The 15,922-nt window shown below is 42.6% G+C and overlaps 1 protein-coding gene across 1 annotated transcript; it reads left to right on the top strand.

Annotated features, from left to right (window-relative positions):
- The first annotated feature begins 976 nt into the window (after positions 1–976).
- On the top strand, positions 977–15,665 carry LOC129865235 (uncharacterized). Its single transcript, XM_055937849.1, has 4 exons — positions 977–1,882; positions 6,642–12,038; positions 12,221–12,286; positions 13,642–15,665. The coding sequence occupies exons 2-4, from the start codon at positions 6,737–6,739 to the stop codon at positions 13,908–13,910; spliced, it is 5,637 nt and encodes a 1,878-aa protein (XP_055793824.1). The 5' UTR covers positions 977–1,882; positions 6,642–6,736; the 3' UTR covers positions 13,911–15,665.
- The last annotated feature ends 257 nt before the right edge of the window (positions 15,666–15,922 follow it).

The raw sequence follows: 15,922 nt of genomic DNA, 5'->3' as shown, positions 1-15,922 counted from the left end.
ACAAGATAGAGGTTGAGAAGGTGATCTAGAATAAGAGCAAGAGGAAAGGCAAGTTTTTCGACGGTCCAGTACAAAACAAGGGAGGTCGACCACTGCACTTCCTGCTGGAGAGGACCGCTGATCAGGCAGTCTTTGTCTCACACACACACTTAAGCCATTCACTCCTATCTGTTTCCTGTAACAGGGAGGGAGTGAAGTAAGGGCCTTGCACTCTTCTGGTTTGTGGCTTCTCTCTGTCTCGATCCTTCTCCAACTACCAAGGAACACTGGTTTCTTTTGTACATTTTCTGAATGGTATTCAACCTCATGGAAATGTTAAATGAACTGGCAGTGTGGTGTGTTGCTATTCATTTGTATGAAGAGACGTTTTTTATTTTTTATTTTATTTAACCTTTATTTAACTCGTTCAAGTCAGTTAAGAACAAATTCTTAATTACAATGATGGCCTACCAAAATGCAAAAGACCTCATGTGGGGGCTGGGGCTTTTTTATTGTTTTTATTAAACATTTCAAATAAATAAATAACTTATAAATATAGGACAAAACACACATCACAACAAGAGAGACAGCACGACACTACATACAGAGAGACCTAAGACAACAACATAGCAAGGCAGCAACACATGACAGCACAGCATGGTAGCAACACAACATGACAACAACATGGTAGCAGCACAACACATGGTACAAACATTATTGGGTTACAGACAACAGCACAAAGGGCAATAAGGTAGAGACAACAATACATCAGGCAAAGCAGCCACGACTGTCGTTCATAAGCCGTTCATGTAAGTATGGCTGATACAGTGTTATGGAAAACATATCTCCCATGCGCAGTGTTAAAGAAAAAATAACTCTTGTAGTCGAAAAAAAGCACCCAGGGTTTATTCAGTAATGACCTGCGCAGGGGAGACCTTTTCTGGACTTTCTTAGAGACATCCATTTTAGCTTATATAGATAAGCAAGGAACATCTGGTTTAGATCAGTATTCTCTTTTCTGCGGAGTTTTCTTGGACGGCTTATCTATTATTTATTGCCACGTTTCATACTCCCCTTCCTCAAATCCGGATTTGTCTGGTTCTAGTTCAACTTGGATAATAGCTTTAAAGGACACCGTACAGTTATCGAAGACAATTGTCATTGCGCTTATTTTTTTCCTTCTGTGAGCATATCTTACGTTGATCGACTCCAGAAATTGATGTATATGTAGATAGTGTAGGACCACACTCGCGTGTCTAGAGACAAATATGTGTATTAGTTTCCCTTAGACAATGTCCTCCGGAGTCAACATGTTGTTGGCAATGGATGGAATTTCCCCATTGAATATGCTTTCTAAATAGCTGTAGAGTCAGGAAAAGATCCCGTTTTCGATCTATAGATAATCATTCCTTCCATATTACTAAGCAATAGTGCAGTAATAAATGACACAACTAGTTATTTGTTTGAGCTTGCTCAACGGTCAAATTATAGCAGGAAGAAAAAACAAATTATAGCAAGAACAAACCTAAAACCGCAGAGAAATTATAACGTATTTCTGTTCATTAATAATTTGTCTTGCAATATTGGTTTCGTTTTTTGTTATTTGCTTCAATAAAATAATGTTTAGAGAATACTGACAATCAGTTGAAGGAGCGGAGAAAACTCTGGGGGCGTGGAACTTGAATCTCTAGTACCAGTCACGCTCGCTCACCAGATATACATTTGAAAAAGTTCTAACGGAAGAATGGAGTGCTTTTGGCAGTAATGCGCCATAACGTTGGATGCCAACCGCTGATAAACCCCACAGGAGAGAGGAGTTGTTGATTGCTAAATCTCGGTTGGGAATATGCATGTTTACGGTTGATATCCGGTATGTGTGAGAGAGGAGCGGCGCAGGCTTTCTGTAAGTATCCAATGTCGATATTCTCTTAGGAAAATCCAATGGTTGCCATTGAACAACAATGCTGTCTATGTTGATCAGTAGTTTATATTTGTGAAACAAAAGCATCGGATTTAACGTTACGCAAGGGTATTAATTCTCCAGGAGTTATCCAAGTAATATGGAGGACCGTTTAAATGTGGTTGCTCGTCACTTTGTAACACATCGTAAGGCGGCAATCAGCAGTAGAAACAATAACGATGTGAATCCCTAACACTGTTTCTGTAAAAAGCTGAGGGTTGGGCCTGGAGAAATGTAACCACTCTAAAATTCATATATAGCGCTATGGACGCAAGGACTGACCATCCATGATATCAAAATTATAGTTTTAACCAGGGGCTTAAATCTGATATCAACTTTGGAGGGGACAATTACATAACATTTTCTCAAGGGCAATTCCTGAAGGGGACACCAAAAGTAGTGCTGTAACACAACCTACGTTGTAATATGTTAAATGTATATTGAGGGACCATAATTACTACTACTGGATAATTGATAGGTACAGTAGTTAACTGAAGGGTTGTCCCAACTTGTTCAAATGTTTAAATCATTATAATACTACTACTACTACTACTAATAATAGGTATAGCAGTGTTCCTTATCAGTCCAGTATATATGCAGGTATTTGTATTTACAACCAACAATACCAAGAATGGCCAGTAGGTGGCAATGGTACTGTACACTGTATGGGTGCAATTTTCGTAAATACAATGAACATAGTGTGATGTCATCTAAAACACTCTCCATTGAGAACCATCACAAAGTTGGTCTCTGTATTGAATTTGACTTTTTCTGATACATTTATATAGTCATTAAATATGTGCCACTGGCATGAGTCTATTAGAATATCTTTACAAGAACAAAACACTCAAAGTAAGTACAGTTCTAAAAGCGAAATAACTACTTCAATGAATAACCCAAACAAATCAACCAAAATATCCTTCAAAAATACTTATTTATTGTTCAGTCAGTGTCTCAACTCTTCAAACAGCAGCTATGGACAAGTATGTCACACAAAGTATGCAATTTTAAATAACATCAAACAAATAATTAATTGGCATGTACTAAAAACTGAAAAATACTAAACAAAATAACATATAATACTATACACCAGGGGTTCTCAAACAGGGGTCCCTGGTGTAATTGCAAGGGGTCCGTGACATAAAAAAGTGTAATGAACGTATTCGGCACAAGGATTCCAGTAACTTTACATATAATAGAGGGGGTGGAGGTCCCTGAGGACCACTCAAAACCTTTGCCCGCCTTGCCTCAAAATATGCAGGAACCACTGCTATATGTAACAGTTTAACTTTAGTCCGTCCCCTCGCCCCGACCCGGGCGCGAACCAGGGACCCTCTGCACACATCAACAATAGTCACCCACGAAGCAACGCTCCACAAAAGCCGTGGCCAAATAGCCCGTACACAGCCTGGAGTTGTGATGGGTCATTGTCCTGTTGAAAAACAAATGATAGTCAGTCCCACTATGAGCAAACCAGATGGGATGGCGTATCGCTGCAGAATGCTGTGGTAGCCATGCTGTTTAAGTGTGCCTTGAAGTCTGCCCCACCTGCCCTGAATGACGAGTTGTATATAGTGTTTGTTTATAGACATTGGCGTAAAACAAGCGTATATTTTGGGTTCTGATGGGGTACGACGGTTGAACTAAGCTCATGTGGCGACTATATCTATATTCAAGAATCAATGGGTACATATCATACATTCTTTTTATACAAAAATTGATGTAGCAACTGCTGAATATGGATGTAATGCCTCATATTTTGGAGACGTTTTTCATGTTAATGTCATTGCCCCTTGTTAGGTTCTAATTCTCAGAGTAAAAACTCAACAGACACTATGAAAGCTTAACCAAGTTTATTCTTCCCAGAACATCAGCCATGTTCTTCGGCGCCATCTTGTAATTTATGTTAAACAAAATGCATCCTACTGGCTGCATGGCACGGTGGAACAATATGATGGCATATGCAGAATGGTTGGCCTGTCAGTCTCAAGGTTCTCCTCTCCAGATCTGATGGCCTTTATACCTACCTTAGACAGAAAACACAGTCTCTACTCTACATCCTAACCCCCTGTGACTCCACACCACTGGATTACCTCATCCCTCATCAGTCAGTCCCTCTTACGGGTTCCAATCTGTGTTTCCTGCTTATAACTACTAATATTATTGTCCTCTAAATGTTTTACACCAGTCTTACACTAGTGTATACATCCTGATGTTATACTAGGGAAATTGTTTTTCCATAGTTAGGGCTGAGAGTGAGGACTTCAACAAGAATCAACAACCTCTACATAATTAAGACAGTTGCTTTGTGGGAAGGTGTTCACCGTCGAAGGTGTAAACCCATGTTCTCATTTAGCCATTTTTATGTAAATGCAGGCTGGAAAGTACCAGTGGCCTAACCATGGCTCTAAGTCGGAGCAGGTACGCTGGAGGCATGGCCCAGCGAGACACGGGGGCCATCTTGTGTAGACGGATAGAGAAAAGTCAGAGCCTTTTGGTTAAAACACTGGGGTAAAACCCCAATGGAAATGCGCCATCATGTCCTTTTTTCAGGCCTATCGCCAGGCTATCAGACTGTTGAGCAGCCATCACTAACCGTCTACCAAGTGACGCTCACTCACACAAAACACACACGCTATCAAACATACATTAACACACACACACACACACACACACACAACCAAAGCTGTCGTCCCATTTTATAGATGCATTAAACCACTGGACACTTCCCGTTTCACCCTGTGTATTTAAATACTGTATTCTCGATATGGCTCATTCTAATATCTCTAATACTGTACATTTTAGTTACTGTTTATACTGTTAGGTTCTGAACAAACAGACTAAAAACTCAAATGGACGACTAGAAAAAGCTCAAACCAAGTTTATTCACCCACTGGGTCGAACAGCTGCAAAAGACAAGGTATGATTACACAAGCGCACATATTTATACCCTCCTACTAGGCGGAATCAACTCCTTGCACATCTAGACAGCCAATACATCTCTGTCGCTAGTCAGGAACTTCATTTGTTCTTCTCACTGGTGTAGTCATGGCCCTGCCTGATGCTCAAACCTTTGTGGGCGTGGAAGGATATGTGTGTGGGAAAGGACCGTTTCTTCTCACTTCATCTGTTTACTTGACCTCGGGCTGAATTCCTCACTACTCCCTGTCCTGTCTTTATCAGTGAATAAAACCAGATTGTTTCCCTTTGCCTTTCTCCTTAGGGGCCTTGATATTCAACAATAGTTTACATTCTGTAAGAAATGTTATCTGCACTCGTCTCACTCATTAACTTTCCATACACCACGTTCCTATTACCCCCTTCATTGACCCCGACCTTCCTTATACATGTAAAGTAATCAATAAGATATGGCAACATCAATAAGTATATTTTAAGATAGAATCAAACAATACACACTTATTTATATAGTGGGGTAGCAGGTAGTCAAGAGTGTTGGGCCAGTAACTAAAAGGTTGCTGGTTTGAATCACCGAGTCAACTAGGTGAAAAATCTGTCCCTTGAGCAAGGCAGTTAACCCTAATTTCTCCTGTAAGTCTCTCTGGATAAGAGCATCTGCTAAAAGGCAAATGAAATGTTTTCTTGCCATAGCTCGCTCTAATATTTAATTCGTATTATATCTTGTGTAAATTCATCCGGTATGTATACATATAGATTGCATTTAGACTGCTGTTACAGTCCTATTTGGGTTGTTAATTGGATTCATTACGACATTATTTTATTATAAATGTATTATTATTATTTTTTAATACTTTGTGTACCTGTTTGACATTTTACCGCATTCTTAGGAGCTAGTAACAAGCATTTCGCTGCACCCGATATAACATCTTCTAAACTTTGTACGTGACCAATAAACTTTGATTAGAACGTATTCTTTTTTCCTGTGCAGCCCAGAGAGTTATACTACAAAGCAGGAAAAAGGAGTAAGTCAGATAAGTTGCCTAAATATTATATAACTTTATTTTTTAGAAAGCTACGCTTGAAATGGGAATGGTCTAATAGATTCAACAAACGAAAACCCATATCTAAGTTTAGCTTCTTTTTTTTTTTACCAGAAAATCAATAGTTGTATCTGGTTGCTTATTAAAGTTAGCTGGCTTAATTAATCCTAACTGTAGTAGCGCACAATTGGCCCAGTGTCATCCGGATTTGGCCGGGGTAGCTTAAAACCTGGTGTGACTCGAGGGACGTTGTCTACATAGCTAGGCATGAATAGGCTCCATTGTTATGTTAACTGTTTAACCATTGATTCATTCACTTCAAGGTTGCATCTCTGCATCACTTCAAGGTTGGAGACAGTTGTTGTGTGGTCAATTGTCATACTTAGCCTGAGACAAGTTTCCTTGGTTTAATCCTGAGAAAGGGCCTTGGATATCAACAATGCCATATTATACACCAAATAGATGTGGAGGGTCAACTTGACCTGAGGTGGAACTCTCCTCCTGCCCAGGCTGCTATTTGTGGGGCACATGCTCCTCCTATATGAGTGTGTACAATGTTGATGGTGTTAGTTGATTGTGAATTGTGCGCAGCTCTCTACATTTCAACCCATAATGTCTGAACTGGCAGTCACATGTCCTAGACATATTTCAGCGTTGCAGTGTATGTTAGAAAAATCAACAACTTGGTTGATGGATAACTATTGCATAGTTTTCACAACTGTTTCTCTCTTTTTTTCCTCTAGAATTAAACTCTTCAATTCAACTTTTGAGGATGGTCCCCCATATGCTTGAAATGCTACTCAGCTCAATGTGCTGAGACGGATAGAGCTGACACAACATGTATAATGCGTGTGAAAATGCCAGATCAAGAGAATGGAGCGACGGTGACGGATACAGCCACCATAATATGGCTCACTGGGAAAGTGATCCCCCAGCTGGTGAAAGACAGTACCTCACCCAACAAGAAAGGGGACACCCGTGCCTGAACCGTGAGGATGACGCTGCCATGCGGCCCCACTGCAACTCCCATAGACAAAACTCTGAAATGCAGTTCCGTGGACATCGGACACAAGAGACCCAGCCGCCTCATCCGTATCATCAGGACCATCACATAATGGCTCAGAGTCAGAACATAAGGGATTGGCCCAATCGCTATGGACACTTGAGAGGCCAGGCACCCCCTAATGTAACCTTACACTGCAGTGGAGAGAGAACAGAAACATGGGCTAAGCATGAACCCCACTTCCCCAGCAATGACTTTTTACCCCCACTCATTGTCGAAAGAGGGCATGAGGATATTTCCCATCACCATAACACTGAGCAGGATTATATGTTTGGTCAGACAGTGAATCATAACAATCTCCATTACTTGGAAAGCAAAGGGCAGATGTTCGATCCCACCCATTCCAATGGACATGCTAGAGGACATTGCAATGTACATTCAAGGGGACATTCTACTGAATGCTCAAGGGGACATTCTAGGGGTGGTTCCCGTGGAAATTCTAGGGGTGGTTCTAGTGTACGTTCTCGGGGTGGTCCTAGTAGACGTTCTCGGGGTGGTCCTAGTAGACGTTCTCGGGGTGGTTCCAGGGGTCGGTCTAGTGGACGTTCGAGGGCCCATTCCAAAGCAGCCAGCCATGCTATACTAGGACCTAGTGTTCCTTCCCAAGCTATAACACAACAAACAGATAATCTTCCTGGCAATGTTGCTCTGGTTTCTCACACTCAGACCTCTGCCACCCCTGACCAGCAATATGCTCCCTCTCCTCCCAAACCTCTCACGGAGACACTTCAGGAAAAACCTCCTCATAAACATAAGATCTCACTCAATGAAATACAAGACTGGCTCCAGAGTGTTTTAAGATCTAAAAATGGACCTGTAAATGGGAACAACTCAACACAAGACCCCTGCCAGGCACAACAATCCAGCACAGAGAAGATGGATATTTTACAAGCAGGCAAAATGCACCTACATAGTAACACCAAAGACAACCAGGCGAGGCCCCCTGAGAGGTTTAGTGCTGAGGAATCCCCTATACGGCTGGAGATTAAGTCCACCCCCAGGAGCATGACCCTGACGGCAGTCGCCACCACTCCGCCCCCCGTGGCTATCGTCCCTCCAATGGGTCCACAGCAGTCCCCAGAGCCAATGGAGACAGAGAATACAGGCAATGAGGTGCCATTTAAGATTTTGCGGGCCTGGTCCATCAACGAACAACAAGTAGAAAGTCTGTGGGAAAGAGCTAAAGATGATGCAAGTTCTCTATCTGTCCTAAATGAGCCGGTTCAAGTTGAGAGTTTTATGGAGTATGATAAGCCTGTAGATGCATCTGCAACAAGTTCACTGGCATCTACTGGAGATGACAATAATGAGGTCCTCCAGGTCATCACACAGATGGACAAGAGTTCACCTTCACCATTTGTCCACATCGTCCCTCAGGCAACTGATATTGTACGCACCGGGGGTACCCAGACAATCGTGGAAGTTAGCTCCAACGGCGCAGATGAGAGATCTCTTGTTTTGTCCACAATTGCTGAAGTTCAGTTCAAGTTACGTACGCTGCAGCAACTGGTTACTTGTCGGGAGAATGCAGCAACGATCACAGAGGCAAAAGATGGTTGTCTAGAAACCATATTGGAGCAGTATTGGGGCGGGGATGCCTCCAACCTGGTAGAAGCTTTAAAAGATAAAAGGGATAAGGAAATCATGCAAGATGTGTCTGCCTGGGCCGCAGAGGATGAGGAAGCAGTGGTTCTCTTTGCAGTCAGTGGTATATCACTGGGGGAAGTGGTCGAGAAGTTTCCTATTCAAGCACATGTTGACAGCTCTTCCCAAGTGTGTTACAGGTCATCATGGTTAAATGTCAACGAGAAGCTGAATGACATTGACAAAGAATCTGGAAGAGCCTGGTCTCTGTGGTTCATACCAGATAAAGCAGAGGAGAGTTCCAAAGTGGTTGGGGGAGTCAAAATGGATGACACCTTCCACAGCAAGATGGAGACTTTGGAATTTCCTGCACGACAACCTGTTGAAGCAGAAGCAACAGACTCAGACCTCACAACAAACATAGACCTCATGATGGTTGCAGACCCCCCAACAGACACAGACCTCCCAACAGATGCAGACTCAGAGACAGAACCCCTTTCCCCAATGATTTTGACCGTTCTCACACCAGAGGATGCTGTGAAACTGCTTGCTGAAACAGAGGCACCAGACGCAGACCTCACAACAGCCTCAAACTGCCCAACAGATGCAGACCTCAAAATGGTCACAGACCTCACAACATACACGGACACAGAACCCCTTTCCCCAATGCATTTGACCATCCTGACATCTGAGGATGCCATGAGACTGTTTTGCCAGATCGAAAATGGCTCTGACCTCCAACTCGGGTCCCATGAACCATGCTCTGAAAACAAAGACAAGACAAAGCAACTAGAGAATATAGAAAGTGGCAGCTTAGATAAGTCCTGCTACTGTCCTTGTATTATTGAAACTGACAATGGGTTTGAAAGTGGCCTATGCACCAGTTGTCAGAGAGAGAAAGGACTGCAGCAAGGTACAAGATGCATAACAATCGCTCAATGCTTTACCCTGTCAGATACAAGCGACAATTCAGATCAGGAGACAGAAGAGGTCCCTAAGGACTCTGGGGGGAAGGCGACTGTGGACAATCAATGTAGGGACAAGAAGCAGATACAATCAACTGAAGAAGAGGGGGATGACAATCAATCCTGTGACAATAAGACAGAGGTAGAAATGCAGCAATGTACAGGTGTCATACCGATCACTGACTTTTTTTTCTGGTCAGATACAATTGAGGATTCAGATCAGGAGACAGAGGAGAACCCTAATGAACAACATGCTCAGATTGAGGCTCATGCTTCTAATGTTAAAAGGACAGAGCCTGAAACTGATGCCAAAGCACCCTGTGAGTCAGCCCAAGAACATACTACCCAAAGCAAAGTCAGTCCTGGTTCTGAGGATAGGGAAAGACGGCAAGAGAAGGACCAAGACTGTAGGACGAGTACATTACCAATTCCCAAGTTTGAAAACCCTTCTAAGTTAAGAGCTAACATCATAGCAGACAAGTGGTGTTCACCTGTAGAGGACTGTGGTTCACCTGCAGATAAGTATGACAAAGTTGCTGACTTTGTCACTCAATACAAAACCTGCAACTCAAAGAAAAAAGTAAAAGAAAAAATGGAAAAGGAGGAAACCCTCCATCCAACATCATCTGACAGACAAAAGCCCAAGAAATGCCATGGGAGAGCAGAGGGGGGACGGTCACCATCCCAACCCTCTAAGAGCTCTGGGGAGAAGGCAACTTTGAATAATCAAAGCAGGGACAAGAAGCCACATGCGTCACACAAGAGGAGAAATTTGACTGAGAATGATGAAAGTCGATGCAGAGACAAGAAGAGGGGATCATCAACTGAGAAGGAGCGTGAGGGCAGTCAATCCAGGTACAATAAGCCACCGAAGAGGAGACATTCAACTGAGAAAGAGCGTGAGGGCAGTCAATCCAGGGACAATAAGCCACCAAAGAGGAGACATTCAACTGAGAAAGGGAGCAAGGACAATCAAAGTAGGGACAAGAAGGGGAGATTTTCAATTGAAAGACTGGGTGAGGCCAGTCAATCTAGGGACAAGACGTCACAGAAGAGGAGAAATTCAACTGAAACTGAAGGCAGGAACTCTGACTCCAAAGAGTTAAAGTGCCAGTTGGGGGAAAGAGAGAGGGCCAGCAGCAGTAAGAACTCACCGCTGTGCCCTGGGGTGAAAACCCTCCATGTGCTGGGATCCTCAACTACCACTGTTCCTCTCAAACTCTCCATAAACATCCCCAAAAAGCCTTCCACAAATGGCTCACCCTCAACATGTACTGAGGAAGTCTCCAAAATGCCAAAGACTAAATCCCCAAACAAAACTAGCAGACACCACTCCCCTGCAAAGTCAGTGTCTCCTGTTGTCAAAGAGAGGCAGAGGAACGGTGTGAAACACGAGCAAACAATTCAACCCCTAAAAGACAGATGGAAAAAGCTGTCCTTACCCAAACATCTTATCAGGAAAGGTTCCCCACCAAGCCGGAAGAGAGAGAAAGGTTCCCCACCAAGGCAGAAGAGGGTGGAGGATAGAGGAGACCCTCTGGGTTTAGGGGTAATGGTCTCTAAGAATCCTGACTCGTGCAAGAAACTAAAACGTAAGGCAGAGAGCGACTTGACATCCCAACAGATGTTGTCAAAGATTCCGAAGGTGTTGAATAGGAATGAGAAAGGAACGTTGTCAAAAAGCAAGCGTGAGCGTGACTCGCTGCCCCCCAAGCCAAAGCTGGCAAGGATTCCGAAGCTTCTGAGGACTCCAGAGGTTTCAAAGGATGGGAATGAGAGAGAGAACAGAGAAGAGACATCTCCCAGTGCTTCACCTGAATCACAAATGCTGAACAAACCAGCAAGAGTGGCACACAAGCCCAAACCTTGTATCAAGCCTGCCAGTCCCAATGGTTATAGCCCAGGTAGTCATGATTGCCATAATCTGGCCAGGATATCACAGCAACATGCCAATGGACATTTTGGGGCAAAAGTGTCTGCGAGGCAGCAGGTGTTCTCAGATTGGGAGAGCAGCTTTGTCCCGACTCCAACCCCCCGGACTCGCAGACGATCAGGGTGTCCTCCAGAGGAAGTGGAAGGTCCACAGGCCAGTCCCAGATCCATCCCGGAGACCAGGATCATCAGACCCATTCTAAAATGTGTCGATGCTCTGCCGAAACCCAAGCGGAACGTCAGCTTTTCTTTGAATCCAAGGAACGTGCACTACTTCAATCCCTGTGAATATGAAAATGACGTCATGTTCAACAGGTCTTACAAAGATCCGGAAGATGCACAACGTTCTGACGATGAAGAGGAATATGCTCCTGTGAACTGCCAGAATACGAAGGAACAGCCCCCTGTTCGGGAAGAGAATCAGCAAGATATAGGGGAGCTGAAGCCTGGACCAAGCGGTGCATGTGAAAAGAGCTTCAAAAGGAAGCTGGAAATGCAGGAGCCTGCTGCCATTTTGATGAAGAAGAGCATTGTTCAGGCAAAGCATTTGACGAAGTCTCTCCATCGTGAACCTCCGAAAGACTCCAGACACTCGGGTAAGGACACCAATCACAAGCCACTGACAAAAGAAAGTGGCATGTATTCCCTCAAAGTTTTTGTGTAATATGTATAGCTAGCATTGGTATGAAAAATGAACACACCGAATAACACACTACACGTCAATATTTAGATGCATTTGATTGGATTTCCAGCTATTGACAAGTTCATCTGGTTGCAGCAAAAAAAGCTGGAGTTGGTTACAAGTGGTCAGAGAAGCAGAAGAAGAGGCCAAATGAAATTGAAGGTAAGTCGCAGGCTATGCTAGCCTCACATGGTAGGCTACTTTTAGAATTGCACCAATGATTTCCCAGTATTTCAAACAAGAGTTGTATATCTATTTTTACTTTTAGAAAAGTGTCAGACGTAGACAGTTTCATGTTGTGATTGGAATCATCTAGATGAAAGGGTATAATGTTATTTATAGGAGCTGGGTAGTGAACGCAAATGTATCATGCAATTGTACACAGGCCTGTGAGCCTGGGTCAATATGACCTAAGTAAAAATGGGTGGGAAAAGGGTGGACAGACAGGTGTATTTCGAAACTCTCACAGGATGTGACTTAATTCCATTTGATTTCAATCACTTTTTGGCCACACCCCTTTTGATTTGAACAGAAATTGCCATACATATTTGCCCATGGTAGAAGATGTCAGAAAGGGACTATTTGGACCAGAATGCCTAAACATTACGGGATTAGAGGTGCCCAAAGTTAACGATTTTGCATACCCTAACATACATCTATGTCTTCATCACTGGAAAAGGTAAACAGTTGAGTTTGATATAATTTCAAAGCTTACAAAAAAGTATTGACAAAAGTATGCCACAACATATTCACCTCAGATTATGTAAATTAGGGTTTAAAATACAGTGAAAAAAATAGTTGACATGTTTTTGATAATTGATGTTAAAGGTTAAAAAAATTATAAAGAGTTTTTGCATAAACTGAATGGGATTTGCAAAATCGGTCAACATTGAGCACTTCTGTCTCCTAAATGTTTTGTCATTCGGGCCCAAAAAGCCACTTTCTGACCACTTCTACCATGGGCAAATATGTATGGAAAGTTTAATTCAAATCAAAAGGGGTGCAGTCAAAAAGTGGTTCTAATCAAGTGGAACGACCCATAAAGTATAGAAAAAGCTTGGGGAAAATGTTGATGTACTTGTTCAGAGTGTACAAAAACTTTACTAGAAATCAGCCTTATCGATGAGAACGTCAACACCAACTTGTTGGGTAACTGAAACCTATGTAAGTCAAATCAATTTTCAAATGTATTTATAAAGCCCTTCTTACATCAGCTGATATCTCAAAGTGCTGTACAGAAACCCAGCCTAAAACCCCAAACAGCAGGCAATGCAGGTGTGGAAGCATGGAAAGTGTGACTTTTGTGTTGACTGGGCTGGAACATGTTCTTGCCGTGTTCTGAGTATATGCTGAGGCAGTGTTCCCAGGATCCTGTGTACATTGAATAGACTTTTGAACTGAAAAGTTGCCTTACTGATCCTTCATCTCCACTTGGAAGGCCAGTAGTCGGGGGACGGCTATTTCCTACAGTGCTTATGTGAATATTTCTCACCTGCTTTCTTATGCTTGCCTCTTAGGTTCCTGTCTGAATGCAAGCCTCCCTCACGGTAATCATCCAGGTTCCTCTCAGAATGCAAGTCCCCCTCACGGTCACCATCCGTGTTCCAATCAGAATGCAAGTCCCCCTCATGGTCACCATCCATGTTCCTCTCAGAATGCAAGTCCCCGTCGTGGTCACCATTCCTCCTCCAGCCAAGGGAGAAGAGTTGAGCCAACAGCCAGGCACCATAGCTCTCCCGTGGACGAATGGAACGAGCGGTGGTCAGGAGACAGACATGATTCGTAAGCATATCAGTCGGCCCTGACAGGATACACCAGACAGAACCGTAATTGCTGGTTTCTGGCAAAGACAATACTTTTACCTCAAACCTGACATTGTGCATATGCTGTTCTTTAAAAAAAAAACTTGAAACATTACAGACAGTGCCTATAAAGCCATATTTAGGCTTCATTATGCAGTTTACATTTCTACATGTTTTTATATGTTTTTAAATGAGTAAACGTCTGATTTCTCTCCCTATAATATGTCCGGTTAGCTGTGGTTGAAACAGTCAGAAGTATATCTTATATACCACCTGTTATTGTTACTCTTGACACCTAAGGGTGATTGGTGTTCGGTTACTCGTACTCTTATAGTATTTTTTGCCTACATTGTTAGAGCATCATAGGGATTGAGTCATCATAGTGATGGTATTGTAAATTGTATTTTGTTTGTTTACCGTCTTTTTTTATTGACTATGTCTATTGCAGCCAGAACCAAAGCTAAAGGGGAGAAACCGGACTGAACTTATTGTTTGGTGAGATTCTGCTGTCTCATACACAAAAAAAAGTGTCAATTGTAGCCAAGCAGGTTTTTTAACACTGGTGATTAAATGAATCATAGATGTCGGTCATCAACTGATATTTGAAAGCCGTTGTCACTTAGTTTGAGGTAGTTCCTTGCACTGGGTTTATAGTTATCTGTGGCCGTAGATGTTGTTTGTAGTTAAATTCAACTACTGCTAATGTTTTGGGTATTGAGGAATGGATGTCCTTTACAGGTCACTGGTTTTATACTTTGTCTTAAACATTGGTCGAAATGCCATTTTTGTTTTTAATACATGTCCGTTTTTGTCCATTTGATGTTTACTGTATTGTTATGGCACTGAACTAATATATAAATACAGAAAATATGTTTTTGTTGGTACCTGTTCTCTCAGACTACACAGCATCCAATGAAGAGAATTGTAGTATTATTTACCCCCACCACCAGCCAAAGACCACATTTGAGACACACAGTTACACCAGCTGAGGGAAGCAAAGTACAATTTTTATGTTCCTTTCATTTCAGTCACTCGCTTGTGCAAGGCTTCTCCGTTCTATGTGTTGATACTTGAGACTCACATAGGTGAATGGATCAGAACCGATAACACAATCTTCGGTCATGTTTTCTGTTTCTACACAACACTTATTGTATATTTATTGAAGAAAGCCATGTACAAGGGTGGTGGAGGCCTGTTAAGAATGTATAGTTAAGCAATAAGGCATGAGGTTGTGTGGTATATGGTCCGCGTTGCGTCGTGCCTAAGAACAGCTCTTAGCCGTGGTATTAAAAAAAAAAAAAAATAATAATAATTTTACCTTTATTTAACTAGGCAAGTCATTTAAGAACAAATTCGTATTTACAATGACAGCCTACACCAGTCAAACCTGGGCCAATTGTGCACCGCCCTATGGGACTCCCAATCACGACCAGTTGTGATACCCTGGTTCGAATCCAGGCTGTATCTGTAGTGACGCCTCTAGCACTGAGATGCAGTGCCTTAGACCGCTGCGCCATTCAGGAGCCACAAAATTGGCCATATACCAGAAACCCCCGAGGTGCCTTATTGCAATTATAAACTGGTTACCAAAGTAATTAGAGCAGTAAAAAAAATAACCTTTGTCATACCCGTGATATACGGTCTGATATAACACGGCTGTCAGCCCATCAATGTTCAGGGCTCAATCCACCCAGTTTATAATAAAATAAATCTCTTCACGAGTTGAAGTCCTAACCGTACATACTTGATGTCAGCTTGCCTTTGTTTCTGTTATTGTTTTCCTCAACCCCAGTTTTTTACTTAATAGGCTACAGGATTCTATACATGGCTGACCTTGCCTGGGGGATCGTAGGGTTCACATCCAGCCAGTATTCACACAATCCATGAGAGAGAGTTATGGAGTCAGCCAATGTAGTGGTAGCCTTTCTCTTCTATTCTCCTCCCTGTTCTCCCCTTTTATTCCTCAGACTCTGTGACAGGAAGACAGATTCTCAGC

Source organism: Salvelinus fontinalis, chromosome 11 (assembly GCF_029448725.1).
Source record: "Salvelinus fontinalis isolate EN_2023a chromosome 11, ASM2944872v1, whole genome shotgun sequence".
NCBI classification, from domain to species: Eukaryota; Metazoa; Chordata; class Actinopteri; order Salmoniformes; family Salmonidae; genus Salvelinus; species Salvelinus fontinalis.
This window is presented reverse-complemented; position numbering and strand designations above follow the sequence as displayed.